General features: G+C 39.0%; 1 protein-coding gene across 1 annotated transcript in view; it reads left to right on the top strand.

Annotated features, from left to right (window-relative positions):
* The window catches only part of COL4A4 (collagen type IV alpha 4 chain), a 155,161-nt gene that overhangs the window by 92,044 nt on the left and 48,337 nt on the right, over positions 1–14,780 (top strand). The window contains exons 26-31 of the mRNA XM_001110249.4: positions 6,078–6,146; positions 8,453–8,560; positions 9,066–9,284; positions 11,080–11,241; positions 12,575–12,745; positions 13,950–14,093. Coding sequence (XP_001110249.4) covers positions 6,078–6,146; positions 8,453–8,560; positions 9,066–9,284; positions 11,080–11,241; positions 12,575–12,745; positions 13,950–14,093 — 873 coding nt within the window. The remainder of the gene's footprint in view (positions 1–6,077; positions 6,147–8,452; positions 8,561–9,065; positions 9,285–11,079; positions 11,242–12,574; positions 12,746–13,949; positions 14,094–14,780) is intronic.

Raw genomic sequence — 14,780 nt, 5'->3', positions numbered from 1 at the left:
AGATTGGTGCCACATCTTTGCAATTGTGAATTGTGCTGCTATAAATATACACGTGCAAGTGTCTTTTTCATATAATGACTTCTCTTGCTTTGGGTAGATACCCAATAGTGGGATTGCTGGGTCGCATGTTGGATCTACTTTTATCTCTTTAGGGAATCTCCACACTTGTTTTCTACAGAGGTTGTACTAATTTACATTTCCACCAGCATTGTATAAGTGTTCCTTTTCTCCACATCCATGCCAATATCTATTGTTTCTTGCCTTTAAATAATGGCCATTTTTTGCAGGAGTAAGGTGATATCTCATTGCAGTTTTAATTGGCATTTCCCTAATGAGTAGTGATGTTGGGCATTTTTTCATATGTTTGTTGCCGATTTGTATATATTCCTTTGAGGAATGTCTATTCATGTCCTTTTCCCACTTTTTAATGGGATTATTTGTTTTTTTCTTGGTAATTTGTTTGAGTTCTTTGTAAATTCCGGATACTGGCCGTTTGTTGGATGCATAGTTTGCAAATAGTTTCTCCCATTCTGTGGGTTTCTGTTTGCTCCGTTTATTTATTTCTTTTGCTGTGCACAGGCCTTTTAGTTTAATTGGGTCCCATTTATTTATTTAGTTTTTGTTGCATTTGCTTTTGGGGTCATATTCATGAATTCTTTGCATAGGCCAATATCTCTATGAGTTTTTCCAATGTTACCTTATAGAATTTTTATAGTTTCGGGTCTTATATTTAAGTCTTTGAACCATCTTCAGTTGATTTTTGTGTAAGGTGAGAGATAGGAATCCAGTTTTATTCTGCTAACACATGTAGCTTGCCAATTTTCCCAGCATCATCTATTAAATAGAGTGTCTATCCCCCAATTTTTTGTTTTTGTATGCTTTGTTGAAGATCAGTTAACTGTATGTATTTGGCTTTGTTTCTGGATTCTCTGTGCTGTTCCATTGGTCTATGTGCCTACTTTTACACCAGTACCATGCTGTTTTGGTAACTATAGCCTTATAGTATAATTTGAAGTTCAGTAATATGATGTCTCCAGATTTGTTCTTTTTGCTTAGGATTGCTTTGTCTATTCAGGCTCTTTTTTGGTTCAAAACGAAATTCAGGATGGTTTTTTCTAATTCTATGAAAAATGATGTTCATATTTTGATGGAAATTCTATTGAATCTGTAGATTACTTTTGGCAGTATGGTCATTTTCACAATATCGATTATCCCAGTCCATAAACATTGGATGCATTTCCATTTGTTTGTGTCATCTATGATTTCTTTCAACAGTGTTTTGTAGTTCTCCTTTTTGAGAACTTTCACCTCCTTGGTTAAGTATACTTTTAGTTATTTTATTTTATTTTTTGCAGCTGTTGTAAAAGGAATTGAGTTCTTAATTTGATTCTCAACTTGATTGTTGTTGATGTATAGCAATGCTACTGATTTATGTATAATGATTATGTGACCTGAGACTTTACTGAATTTGTTTATCATATCTAAGAGTATTTTTGAAGAGTCCTTAGGATTTTGTAGGTGTACAATCATATTATCAGCAAACAGTGATAGTTTGACTTCCTGTTTTCTAATTTTGATGCTGTTTATTTATTTCTCTTGCCTAATTGCTCTGCCTAGTACTTCCAGAACTATGTTGAATAGAAGTGGTGAAAGTGGGCATCCTTGTTTTCTTCCTGTATCCAGGGGGAATGCTTTCAACTTTTTTCCATTCAGTATGATGCTATCTGTGGGTCTGTCATATATAGTTTTTATTATTTTGAGGTAGGTCCCTTCTATGCCTAGTTCGTTGACAGTTTTTGTCGTAAAGGAATGCCGGATTTTGTCGAATGCTTTTTCTGCCTCTATTGATCATATGGTTTTTGTTTTTAATTATGTTTACGTGATGAATCACATTTATTGACTTGCATATATTAAACCATTCCTGCATCCCTGGGATGAAACCCACTTGATCATGATGAATTCTCTTTTTGATATGCTGTTCAATTCATTTAGCTAGTATTTTGTTAAGGATTTTTGCATCTATATTCATCAAGGAAATTGGTCTGTAGTGTGTGTGTGTGTGTGTGTGTGTGTGTGTGCGTGTCTTTTCCTGTTTTGGTATCAGAATGATACTAGCTTAATAGAATGATTTTGGGAGGATGCCTTCTTTATAAGTCTTTTGGAATAGTTTCAGTAGGATTTGTACCAATTCTTTTCTTTCAATGTCTAGGTAGAATTTAGCTGTGAATCCATCTGATCCTGGGTTTTTTTTTGTTGGGAATTTAAAAATTACTGATTCAGTCTCACACTTGTTATTGGTTTGTACGAGGTTTCTATTTCTTCCTGATATAATCTAGTAGGATTGTATGTTTCCAGGAATTTGTTAATTTCCTCTAGATTTCCTAGTTTGTGTGCTTGAAGTTATCCGTCGTAGTCTTGAATGGTCTTTTGTATTTCTGTGGTGTTGGTTGTAATGACCCCAGTTTCAGTTCTAATTGAACTTATTTGGATCTTCTCTCTTCTTGTTTAGTCTAGCTAATGGTCTATTGATTTCGTTTATTTTTTCAAGGAACCAGCTTTTTAACCAGCTTTTTATTCATTAATATTTCATACTTTTTTGGTTTGCATTTCATTTGGTTCACTTTAATCTTTATTTCTTTTATTCTTCTAGCTTTAAGTTTAGTATGCTTTTGTTTTTCTAGTTCCTTGAGATGTGACTTTAGGTTGTCAATTTGTGCTTTTTCAGACTTTCTGATGTAGGCATTTAGCATTATAAACTTTCCTCTTAGCACTGCTTTTGCTGTATTCCAAAGGTTTTGATAACTTGTGCTAATATTATCATTCGATTCAAATAATTTTTATATTCCCATCCTGATTTCATTGTTAACCCAGATATCATTCAGGAGCAGATTATTTAATTACCATGTATTTGTATAATTTTGAGGGTTCCTTTTGGAGTTGATTTCTAGTTTTATTCCACTGTGGTCTGAGAAGAGACTTGATATAATTTCAATTTTAAAAAATTTATGGAGACTTATTTTGTGGCCTACCATATGGTCTATCTTGGAGAATGTTCCATGCTTCTGAGAAGAATGTATATTCTGCAGATCTTGGGAAGAATGTTCTGTAAATGTCTGTTAAGTAAATTTGCTCTAGTGTATCACTTACATCCATTGTTTCTCTGTTGACTTTCTGTCATGAAGATCTGTCTAGTGCTGTCAGTGGTGTATTGAAATCTCCCACTATTATTGTTTTGCTGTCTATCTCATTTCTTAGGTCTAGCAGTAATTGTTTTATGAATCTAAAAGCTCCAGTGTAAGTTGCATATAAATTTAGGATTGTAGTATCTTCTTGTTGAATTGATCGTTTTATCATTATATAGTGACCATCTTTGTCTTTTTGTTTTTACTGTTGTTATTTTGAAGTCTGTTTTTTTTCTGATAGAAGAATAGCTATGCCCACTGGCTTTTGGTTTCTATTTGCATGGAGTACATTTTCCTACCCCTTTACCTTGAGTTTATATGAATACTTTTGTGTTAGGTGAGCCTCTTAAAGACAGCAGATATTTGGATTGTGATGTTTTCATCCATTTTGCCATCCTATATCTTTTAAGTGGAGCATTTACTCTCAACATGAATATTGAGATGTGAGGTATTGTTCTCTTCATCATGTTAATTGTTACCCAGATAGTTTTCTTTTTATTTTGTTATTGTGTTATAGGCCCTGTGAGTTCTAAACTTTCAAGAGGTTCTATTTTGGTGCATATCAGGCTTTTGTTTCAAGGTTTAGAATTTCTTTTAGCATTTCTTGTAGTGTTATGTTTGGTAATGACAAATTTCCTTAGCACTTGCTTGTCTGAAAATGACTTTATTTCTCCTTCATTTGTGAAATTTAGTTTTGTGGGATACGAAATTCTTGGCTGACGGTTGTTCTGTTTAAGGAGGTTGAAGATAGGACGCCAATCCCTTTTGGCTTGTAAGGTTTCTGTGAGAAGTCTGCTGTAAGTCTGATAGGTTTTCATCTATAAGTTACCTGAGGCATTTGTCTCACTGCTCTTAGAATTCTTGCCTTCATTTTGACTTTAGATAGTCTGATAACTACATGGCTCGGTGAAGATCTTTTTGCAAAGAATTTCCCAGGAGTTCTTTAAGCTTTTTGGCTTTGGATATCTAAATCTGTAGCCAGGCCTTGGAAGTTTTCCTTAATTACTCCCTCAAATTAGTTCTTTTTTTCTTCTCCCTCAGGAACACGAATTATTCTTAGGTTTGGCTATTTTACTAATACCATATGTCTCAGAGACTTTGTTCATTTCTTTTTTTCTTTATTTTTGTCTGATTGGGTTAATTCAAAAGCCTTGTCTTTGAACTCTGAAATTCTTTCTTCTACTTGTTCTAGTCTATTGTTAAAACTTTCCACTGCATTTTGTAATTCCCTCAGTATGTCTTTCATTTGTCGAAGTTCTGATTGTTTTTTCTTGATTATATCTGTCTGTCTAGAGAATTTTTTTGTTCATAGCCTGAACTGCTTTTTAAATTTATTTATGATGTTTTCACCCAGGAAGGTAATTTTGAATATTTTTGTGGCAGAATGTGACAGGAAATCATGGAAGCTAAAATGAGTCTCTTCTGGGCAAAGTTATAGCTATGGCATAACAGCTAAATAAAATTTTATCCAGGCACTGTTCAAACCTTATACCTTGTTGAACAAATAAAAGTATTACAATACAATCAATATTTAAAATAAATCCTTAGGATACTAAAATATCTTTGTTGTTTTATTTATTTGACATACCAAAATTGCTTTTCCTTCATTTCTCAGTATGAACTCACACAATCTGACTATATTAAAATTACATATATGTATATATATTATATACACATACTCAAAGTATAGAATTATTTTTTATAGTCTTTTGAGATAATACCATATATTTTAATTTTTAAAAACTAGTATGTCATTTAAACTGTCATTGTCCATGAAAAACCATTTGCTGGCATTCTAGTGAGAAAAAAGAAGGTATTTTAAATATATTTTACAGTTATGTGAATTTCAAACAATAAAATGACTTTCAGGATTATAGTTGAAAACTCTTAAGAAGGTGGCAAAAAATGTTCAAGTTTTTTCTTTTATGATGTGTGTGTGTGTATATATATATATATCTTGAGCTACATTGCTAATTGTGAAGTTTTAGAACAAAGTAATATCCTTAGTTCTTGTTTTGATAATATAGAAAGGCAAACAAGTATCCTGGTATTTGATAAGGTATAAATTCATGCTCTAAAACCCAATAAAATCTGATGTCATTTTTATTCATCTCATATATCTTTGATCTGACAGCATATAAAGAAATGTATTATGAGATATTATTCCTATTATAAAAGAGAAACATTCCATTTTAGGAGATAGGAACTGAGAGGCTCAAACTGTGGTGTCTTATTGATGATATCTATCTCTCTAGAAAATTTTTCATTCATACCCTGAACTGCTTATTAACTTTCTTCAAACATTTCTTTAACATGGGGGATGATGCTACTAGATTGCGAAAGTCATTAGGAAAAACAAGACAATATATTTGAAGCACCTGACCCTCAATAAAGGGTAGCTATTCACATCTAGCCCAGGCTCTTCATGTGCACAATTTCCCCATGTTCATAGTAAGAGACAGATTTTCTGAACTCAGCATTGGACACCTACTGCTATTTCATGATTTATCAAAACTTCTCATTGTATTGTGTTAGATATGCATGTAATAGATCTCCATTATATTATTATTATTATCTACTACCCATGTAGTTCATCTCCATTACATTTTTATCATCTACATTGTTTTTCTAGATTATTGAAACTTATACTTTTTAGAATCAATCTTTCTTCATTATGTTTAGAACTCTTCTGATGGTTGAAATTCAGATTTCAGGAAAAATCTACAAATTCTGGATGAAAGCAGCTCAAGTGATCCAATGATACTTGGGAGTCTGTTACTTTGACTTCTACATGTGCTATACAGAAACATATCCTGAGCAAGTTGTGGCTGAGACAGCCTCACATTCCACTGGGCTATCAGTTATGTGAATGTTGCTTTTCTTTTCTCATTCCAGGTGACACAGTTTCTTGCAATGTGACCTATCCTGGGAGGCAAGGCCCTCCAGGTTTTGATGGACCTCCAGGTATTAGCAATGAGAAGTTACTGTCTTACATAGTTCCCAGAGTAAAAGAATCAGCAAGACAGATAAACCAACAGTGAATCCTCTGACCAGTTAGGACATTTCCAAAATTATTTGCAAAGTTTTGAGAGACCACGGATAGGGGAAAACGGCATTCATAGTAATTTGTAGTTGGGTCTCTAGTCTGTTGGTTTGAGAACACTCCAGATGGGCTTTTCAAATCTTTGTGCAACAAAATTTACCTTGATTTGCTCACATATTGGTTAAAATGTCTGTCCCTTGAAATTTTTTTTTTTCTTTTTTTTTTGAGACAGAGTCTCACTCTGTCTCCTAGGCTGGAGTGCAGTGGTGTGATCTTGGCTCACTGCAACCTCTGCCTCCTGGGTTCAAGTGATTCTCCTGCCTCAGTCTCCCAAGTAGCTGGGACTGCAGGTGCCCGCCACCACACCCGGCTAATTTTTGTATTTTTAGTAGAGACAGGGTTTCACCATATTGGTTAGGCTGGTCTCAAACTCCTGACCTTGTGATCCACCCACCTCGGCCTCCCAAAGTGCTGGGATTACAGGTGTGAGCCATTACGCCTGGCCTGAAAGTTTTAAAACTGTATCTTCTTTTCTTTCCTGTGCCTCAAGAGTGAAAAATGATCATTTGTTTACTGATTGTAAGTTTACTTTGTTTTACTTTCCAAAAGAACCAACATTTGATCAGAAACATTTGAAAAAAATGCTCAAATATCTCTGTCCTTGTTTGCACATTCATGCCACAGCTTCGTTTGAATCAATCACTTAGGTTTAGATGAATTAAGTCCAAAATCTATCTAAGATATTTTGCCTGACTCTTCTTTCTTTAGAGTTCCCTACCCATTCATTACTAGTATGAATAATGACTGACTGTTACTCTCTCTACCATCAAATTTCATGACAATAATGTGTAAATAATCTTAAAATCTCAGTAGGCTACAACAAACACTTATTTTCTATCTTATGGGTCTGCAGGTTGGTAGGGTTTAGCTGATCTAAGATGGTCTCTGTTGGCTTAGAGTAGAGTTCCAAGTTAGGTTTGGGGTTGCAACATGCATCTCATTGCAAGGCCAGGCTTTTCTCATGTGATTGCAGAAATGCAAGAGGGCCAACTCAGTTCACAGGCTCCCTCCACACGTCTGATTGGATCATGGTTATTCATTTGCTATTGCCCAAAACAAGTCACATGACCAAGCCCTGGGTAAAAGGGCAGGTAATTACACTCCGCCCACCACAAGTCAATGGCAAGAGTGTGTGGAAATATAATTCCATATCAGCGGAGTTGAGAATTGCAGGTTGACGGATTGAACATTCATTTTTACTTTTACTGGTCATGAGTGGATTAAAAAAAAGTTTGATTACTTTCAGCAGCTTTTAACTCCGAGAGAAGTGATTACTCAAATTTTAATTTGACAGTTGTGCCTCCATTGAAGTTTATGATTAATACGTTATTTTAGCTGAGATAACTCCTTGTAGAAAATCACAGAAGGTTTAAAATAAATTCTCTAGGCCGGGCACAGTGGCTCATGCCTGTAAACCCAGCACTTTGGGAGGCCAAGGCGGGTGGATCACGAGGTCAGGAGATCGAGACCATCCTGGCTAACATGGTGAAACCCTGTCTCTACTAAAAATACAAAAAATTAGCCGGGCATGGTGGCGGGCGCCTGTAGTCCCAGCTACTCGGGAGACTGAGGCAGGAGAATTGCGTGAACCCGTGAGACGGAGCTTGCAGTAAGCCGAGATCGCGCCACTGCACTCCAGCCTGGGTGACAGAGCGAGACTCTCTCTCTCAAAAAAAAAAAAAAAAAAGATTCTCTATTACTTTTTGCAAGTGCTTTTGCCTATACTTCATTTAAGGGCAAATTCAGTAAGATGCAGGGAAATAGATTTTGGTCTTTAATCTGATCCTGTCTTACGAAGATAGACACTGGCCACAACCTCTTTATCCCTACAAGGGCAGACGATGGTTGCATAGTTGTGTTTCAGACCTAGCATAGGAAGATACCAAAAAAAGTCATCTGAATGGTGGCGCAAGTTCCAAAGGCTTTCAGGAAGAATCCTTCACAGGATGGCTTCTGAGAAAGCGCCTTAAGAAAATCACTCCTAGAAAACATTCGTTTGGATCATATGACTTACAACACAATTTTGTAAATTAGGATAGGCAACATCCTTACTTCCATCAAGTAGAAATATTAAAAAAGGACTTAATATAGACTTTAAAAAAATCTCATTTTGTTCACGTTAGATTTTGTTTTATTGAGTCTGTGTTTTGTTGTTGTAATTGTTTAGGTCCAAAGGGATTTCCAGGTCCCCAAGGTGCCCCTGGGCTGAGCGGTTCAGATGGGCATAAAGGCAGACCTGGCACACCAGGAACATCGGAAATACCAGGTCCACCTGGTCAGTGAAGTTTTTTATGTTTGTTTTTCTTTCTGCTTTGGGAGTATCTATCAGGAACTTTTTAACATTTCTACTGATGGATGTTCACTGAGGAAATGGTCCAGGGATCCCTAGATAATAGGGAAATGCTGTTTCTTGATAGACTCTTAGCTATATTGTGATAACTTCAGATTATACTTTTATAAGTTGCCAAGCCTCCTTCCACCTTGAAGCATAAGTTATGGGCTATTATTTGTCTATTATGTTGTTGAAACTACTCAGTCCAGCCAGAATGTTTGCCAGAGAAGGAAAGCAATTAGGGAAACATCACTGGCTTATAGGAAACACAAAGGTGCAGTTTATCTCTCTACAAAAGGTGGTAAAACAACATTACCTGTTAAACTGCTCTTAATTTTAGTAAATACCCCTGTGTTTTTAAGAAACATATTTTTATCAAAGTAGTCTTATATGTATTTGTTCTATACTTGCACATGTTATCATTAATTTTGTTGTTGTTGTTAAATAGGTTTTCGTGGTGACATAGGAGATCCGGGTTTTGGAGGTGAAAAGGGGTCCTCCGCTGTTGGGCCCCCAGGCCCTCCTGGGTCACCAGGAGTGAATGGTCAGAAAGGAATCCCGGGAGACCCTGCATTTGGTCACCTGGGACCCCCGGGAAAGAGGGGTCTTTCAGGAGTGCCAGGGATAAAAGGACCCAGAGGTGATCCGGGATATCCAGGTGCTGAAGGTATGAGGGCTTTGCTGTCCTTTCAGTGCATAGAGCGGGCTCAGTTTTGGAATAGGTCACTGAAGAATGTTTAGATTATTTTGCTTTAGCCATGTAGAATATAAACAGTTTACCCAAGTGTTTTCCCTCATATGGGGTACTGGTTACATTTCAAATAACCTGAATTTCCAGCCTTGTCCTTGCATTTTATTGGTTGTTTTCAAATGCAGGGCAGCTCACTGTTGTTCATTCAACTCAGTTTGGTTCCGCAGCTAGTATGTTGGTGCTGCAAAGGCCAAGAGCAGGGACTGTGTAACCTGTCTGGGGCTGTTGCCAGGTGGAAGGTAGGCAGGCCTGATTGTAAGAGAAAGAGTAGCTTAGAGGCTGGAGCTGTAGGCTGGCATCTGGGAACACTTTGTGGGAGAGCTGGGCATGAGCTGAGCCTAGAGGACAAGCTGTCTTCAGATAGAAGACAGGGTAGTGGGACTTTCATTCCATCTGGGGTGGCAGGCAGGGCATCAAACGCAAAAGAGGAAGATGGCCCGGACACTGATTCATATCCTTTTCTAAAATCTGTAAGGATCCTTCAGGATCCCCAGTGGAGTTTTTCAGATTTTAATGTACTTAAAAATAACCAACTAGGGGTGGGGCAGCTCATGAAAATTATTGTCTTCAGGACCCCAGTCTGAGGAATTCTGATTCATTATTTCTGCAGTGGGGCCCCAAATGTGAACTTCAGTGGGCCTCTTGGGTGATGGTCATCAAGATGTGGACTACAGACCAGATGTTTACAAACAACATTCTGGTTCTTTTCTAAAAGTGGGTGGGCCAATGTTTATTAGGCATCCACTAGAGTACATTAGCACAGGACGTGTGGAGGGGAGGAGGAGAATTAGCACCCTCAAGGAGCTTGTATGGAAGTTTGTAAATAAAAACATTCATATTCAAAGAAACAATTAGTTGGAAAGTAACAGGTGAAACATGATGTAAGTCAGTAAAAATAATGACCCAGTAATCCGACTATCTCACTTGTGAAAATGTATCTAAGGGAAGTGTTCAATGGAAGAAAGTTATAGATATGAAAATGCTCTTGTAGTATTATCCACAGGAGAGGAATAATTGGGAAGAACAAAGACAGACACACACATACACGCACTCTCTCTCTCAAAGAAATATCATCCAGCCATTAGCAATTAAAATCATATTTGTAAAGACTGCAACAAAATGGAAAACATTTACAGATTAATATGCAATCTGAAGTGCTCCAACAACTGAATTTGCACTGTGATTACTATTTTTAAATGTAAACATGTGAACCAAAATGCAAAGAAAACATAGAAAAACAAAGTAGATTTTTGGGTTAGGGTGTGGAATGATGGGGGATGTTCTTTCCTGAAGATTATGACACTGTCTTTCCAGTAAGTAGAAATTTGAGAGTGCAAGTGATGAAATCTCTCATAAAATACAAATTCATACAGTGCAAACTGGGTTTGTAAATATTGTAGAGATATGGTGTAAAGCTTGATGCAAAGTTAGAGGTTAATTAAAATTAGGAAGAACCAAGTGGTTTCTTATTTGCATTGGCAACTTTGCAGTTCATATAACCTTATCAAGTAACTCACTTAGCAATGCATTCTCTGTTCATAAGGAACTCATTACATCTATGATAAGAAATCCATTTAAAGACTTAACCCATTTGAGCACTGATTCAGGATGAAAATGTTCACCTCCAGTATTGATATGCCTGAACAATTCATCATGGGCCATCTGTATAGTTTTATGTCACAAATGTCATGGATGCATTGTATCATTTCAGGGCCAGCTGGCATTCCTGGATTCCCAGGTCTCAAAGGTCCCAAAGGCAGAGAGGGACATGCTGGGTTTCCAGGTGTCCCAGGTCCACCTGGCCATTCCTGTGAAAGAGGTGCTCCAGGAATACCAGGGCAACCGGGACTCCCTGGGGATCCAGGTAGCCCAGGTAAGTGTCAAGAACTGTAAAGGGTCTGGGGCTTACCCTACTTACAACTAAATAAGCTCCCCTCTTTCTTTTTTATGGATGCCGCCAGAAGCAAGAGTCCTGAGTCAGAGATAAAGGATTTCGTTACTCATGAGTTTCATGTTGGTTTGCATCATTACCCTGTGTCACCCAAGTCTCATGGGGCAACATAGTGGGCTAGTAGACCACTCACACAGTGGGTTCCCTTATATGGGAGGAGCCCTGAGCCAAGGAACCACTGCTTTATAGCAGCCTGTGAGAATGCCTGCTTTTCCTATTGAGGAAAGTGCTATATCATCTATCAAGGGTGCTTGCTGCAAACACAAGATTGAGAAGTTTCCCAGAGAAAGAGCATCAGGATCTTGCATTCTTGGCATATCCATCAAGATGTAGGAACACAAGAGACCCCTGGAGTGTCTCCTAATACAAGGTGCAGGGAGGCTGTCTTAGTCCATTTGTACTGCTCTACCAAATACCTTAAGCTAGGCAATTTATAAACAACAGAAATTTATTTCTTATGGCTCAGGAGGCTGGGAAGTCCAAGATCAAGCTGCCAGCAGATCTGGTGTGCCTTCCTTGTGTCCTCACAAGTGGACGAGGCAAACAGCTCTTTTGCACCTCTTTAATAAGGTCACCAATCTTATTCATGAGGGCGCTGCCCTAATGACTTAATCACCTCCCCAGGTCTTCACCTCTTAATACTATCACATTGGTGATTAACTTTCAACATATGAATTTTGGAGGGACACATTCAGAACATAGCACGAGCTATTTTCAATATGATCTTCATTTCACTATTCGCATTGTTTACTCTGTTGTTTAAATCCCATTGCTTTTATCCAAATGCAGTAATATATACACTTGAAAAATTAAAACAAGATTGAGGCAAAACTTTCCACTACAGCCATATTTCTAGCACCAACAACGCTAGACATCAGCTCTGACTTCCGACTGAAGTTCACTCGGCTGTAGAGCTTCAGGAAAAACCTGGAAAGTTTTCTTCTATTAGTTTCTCTCCAGCAAGAGGAAATACAAATACAATGTTTGTTTTTTCTTTCTGTTTTCCATTAAAAATACTTTTATAATCTTCATTCATACCTGCTGGGAAACATTTACTCAAGTGATCTGCCCTTCTATTTATATCATCTAGAAAAATATATTCTTAGATTGATGGAAAGTTGCTACTATTATTTTAGCCAACAAATATTGTTTTACTGTTGTTTAATGCATGGTTTAAGCTACTGTACGTTTTTCCTGCTGTGTGTGAAGCCAGTGTTCAGCCTTCACACACTGTGGTCACTGTGGTTTGTCTTAGGTGCTCCAGGTGGGAAAGGACAGCCGGGAGATGTGGGGCCTCCTGGGCCAGCTGGAATGAAAGGTCTCCCTGGACTCCCAGGACGGCCTGGGGCACACGGTCCCCCGGGCCTCCCAGGAATCCCAGGTCCCTTTGGGGATGATGGGCTACCTGGTCCTCCAGGTCCAAAAGGTAGGTAGTGCTTTTCCATGATGTCCCCCCATCTTAGAAACATGAAATCCACTGCCAGCTGAAGACTGGACAGATGACCACATGAAAAGAGTTAACTGTTAGTCTAGCTTTGTCCTTCCCTTAATGATGCCTCCCTTGCTCTTGTCCTCTGCATCGTTATTTCCAGTGGCAGAATGTTTCTGTGCTGGTCAATGGGAAAAGGGGTTTGAAGGTGTTAGGGCCACAGAATTCATGAGGACTGGGTAGCACGGTAAAGTCCTAGGGTCGGGGAAGGTGCATTTTCATTTTGGATGGGGTCCCCACTCTCATCCGTACCCCCAATTGGGGGATTAGGACTCAGACACATCAGGGCCCACACTTCAGGTCTGTAGGTAGGAAACTGAGGACAGGACAGCAGAGCATGGATTTTTTGTTTGTTTGTTTTGTTTTGAGACAGAGGCTCGCTCTGTAGCCCAGGCTAGAGGGCAGTGGCAGGATCATAGCTCACTGCAGCCTGGAACTCCTGGGCTCAAGTGATCCTCCCACCTCAGCCTCTTGTGAGTCTAGGACTACAGGCATGTGCCACCACACCTGGCTAATTTTTTTTTTTTTTTTTTTTTTTTAAGGAGAGAGGATCTCCTTGTTTTACCCAGGCTGATCTTGAAATCCTGGCCTCAAGGATCCTCCTGCCTTGGTCTCCATAGTGCTAGGATTACAGGTCTGAGCCACCTTGCCCAACCGAGCCCAGCTATTAAGCGCAGTGAGGTTGACAATTGTTGTTTACTTTGAATAGAAACTCAGCATTAGGCAGGAGTTTGCATCTGTAGATGAACTACAGGAACACAATATATAAGAATCATACTAGTCTTTCCTAGGGCCGGGCACAGTGGCTCACACCTATAATCCCAGCATTTTGGGAGGCTGAGGCGGGTGGATCACTTGAGGCTAGGAGTTTGAGACCAGCCTGGCCAACATGGTGAAACTCCGTCTGTACTAAAAATACGAAAATTAGTCAAGTGCGGTGGCTCACACCTGTAATCCCAGCTACTTGGGAGGCCGAGGGAGGAGAATCACTTGAACTTGGGAGGCAGAGGTGGCAACGAGCCGAGATGGTGCCACTGCCCTTCAGCCTGGGTGACCGAGTGAGACTGTCCACCTCCCCCTGCTGAAAAAATAAATAAATAATAAAATATTTTCCTAAAACTTTATGCTCTCGTTTCACCAGGACCCCGGGGGCTGCCTGGTTTCCCAGGTTTTCCCGGAGAACGAGGAAAGCCTGGTGCAGAGGGATGTCCTGGCACAAAGGGAGAACCCGGAGAGAAGGGCATGTCTGGCTTTCCCGGAGACCAGGGAGTGAGAGGGGCCAAAGGTAAATAAAATACAGCCATGAAACATGCGTTTGTTTCTGGTATTTGATCCAAACCTAGAAATGTGATCTCTGAAATATAAAACAGGACCTTTCTGAAGCTTGGATTCCTCTTCCTTTTAGTTGTATGGTGTTTGTTTTAGATTTTTAAACAAAATTCATTTTATTTACCTTTTAATCTTATTACATATACATGGCATATGAACTGCTCTATTAATTGAAAAATAATTAACAAGTGGTTCTTTTTTTTTTTTTTTTTTTTTGAGACAGAATCTCGCTCTGTCACCCAGGCTAGAGAGCAGTGGCGCGATCTCGGCTCACTGCAAGCTCCGCCTCCTGGGTTCATGCCATTCTCCTGCCTCAGCCTCCTGGGCAGCTGGGACTACAGGTGCCCGCCACCTCGCCCGGCTAATTTTTTGTAGTTTTAGTAGAGACAGGGTTTCACCGTGTCAGCCAGGATGGTCTTGATCTCCTGACCTCGTGATCTGCCCTCCCCGGCCTCCCAAAGTGCTGGGATTACAGGCGTGAGCCACCGCCCCCGGCCTAACAAGTAGTTCTTAATGCACTGATTTATAGCTTCTAGGTTTCAGAGAACTTTCTCACCTTTTGGGAAGGGGGCCTCTTGTTCTCCTGCCTCTGTTTCAGTTAGAACAGAGGCTGGTAAGCTCTTCCTGTAAAAAGCACGGTAAT

Source organism: Macaca mulatta, chromosome 12 (assembly GCF_049350105.2).
Source record: "Macaca mulatta isolate MMU2019108-1 chromosome 12, T2T-MMU8v2.0, whole genome shotgun sequence".
In the NCBI taxonomy this organism is placed as follows: domain Eukaryota; kingdom Metazoa; phylum Chordata; class Mammalia; order Primates; family Cercopithecidae; genus Macaca; species Macaca mulatta.
This window is presented reverse-complemented; position numbering and strand designations above follow the sequence as displayed.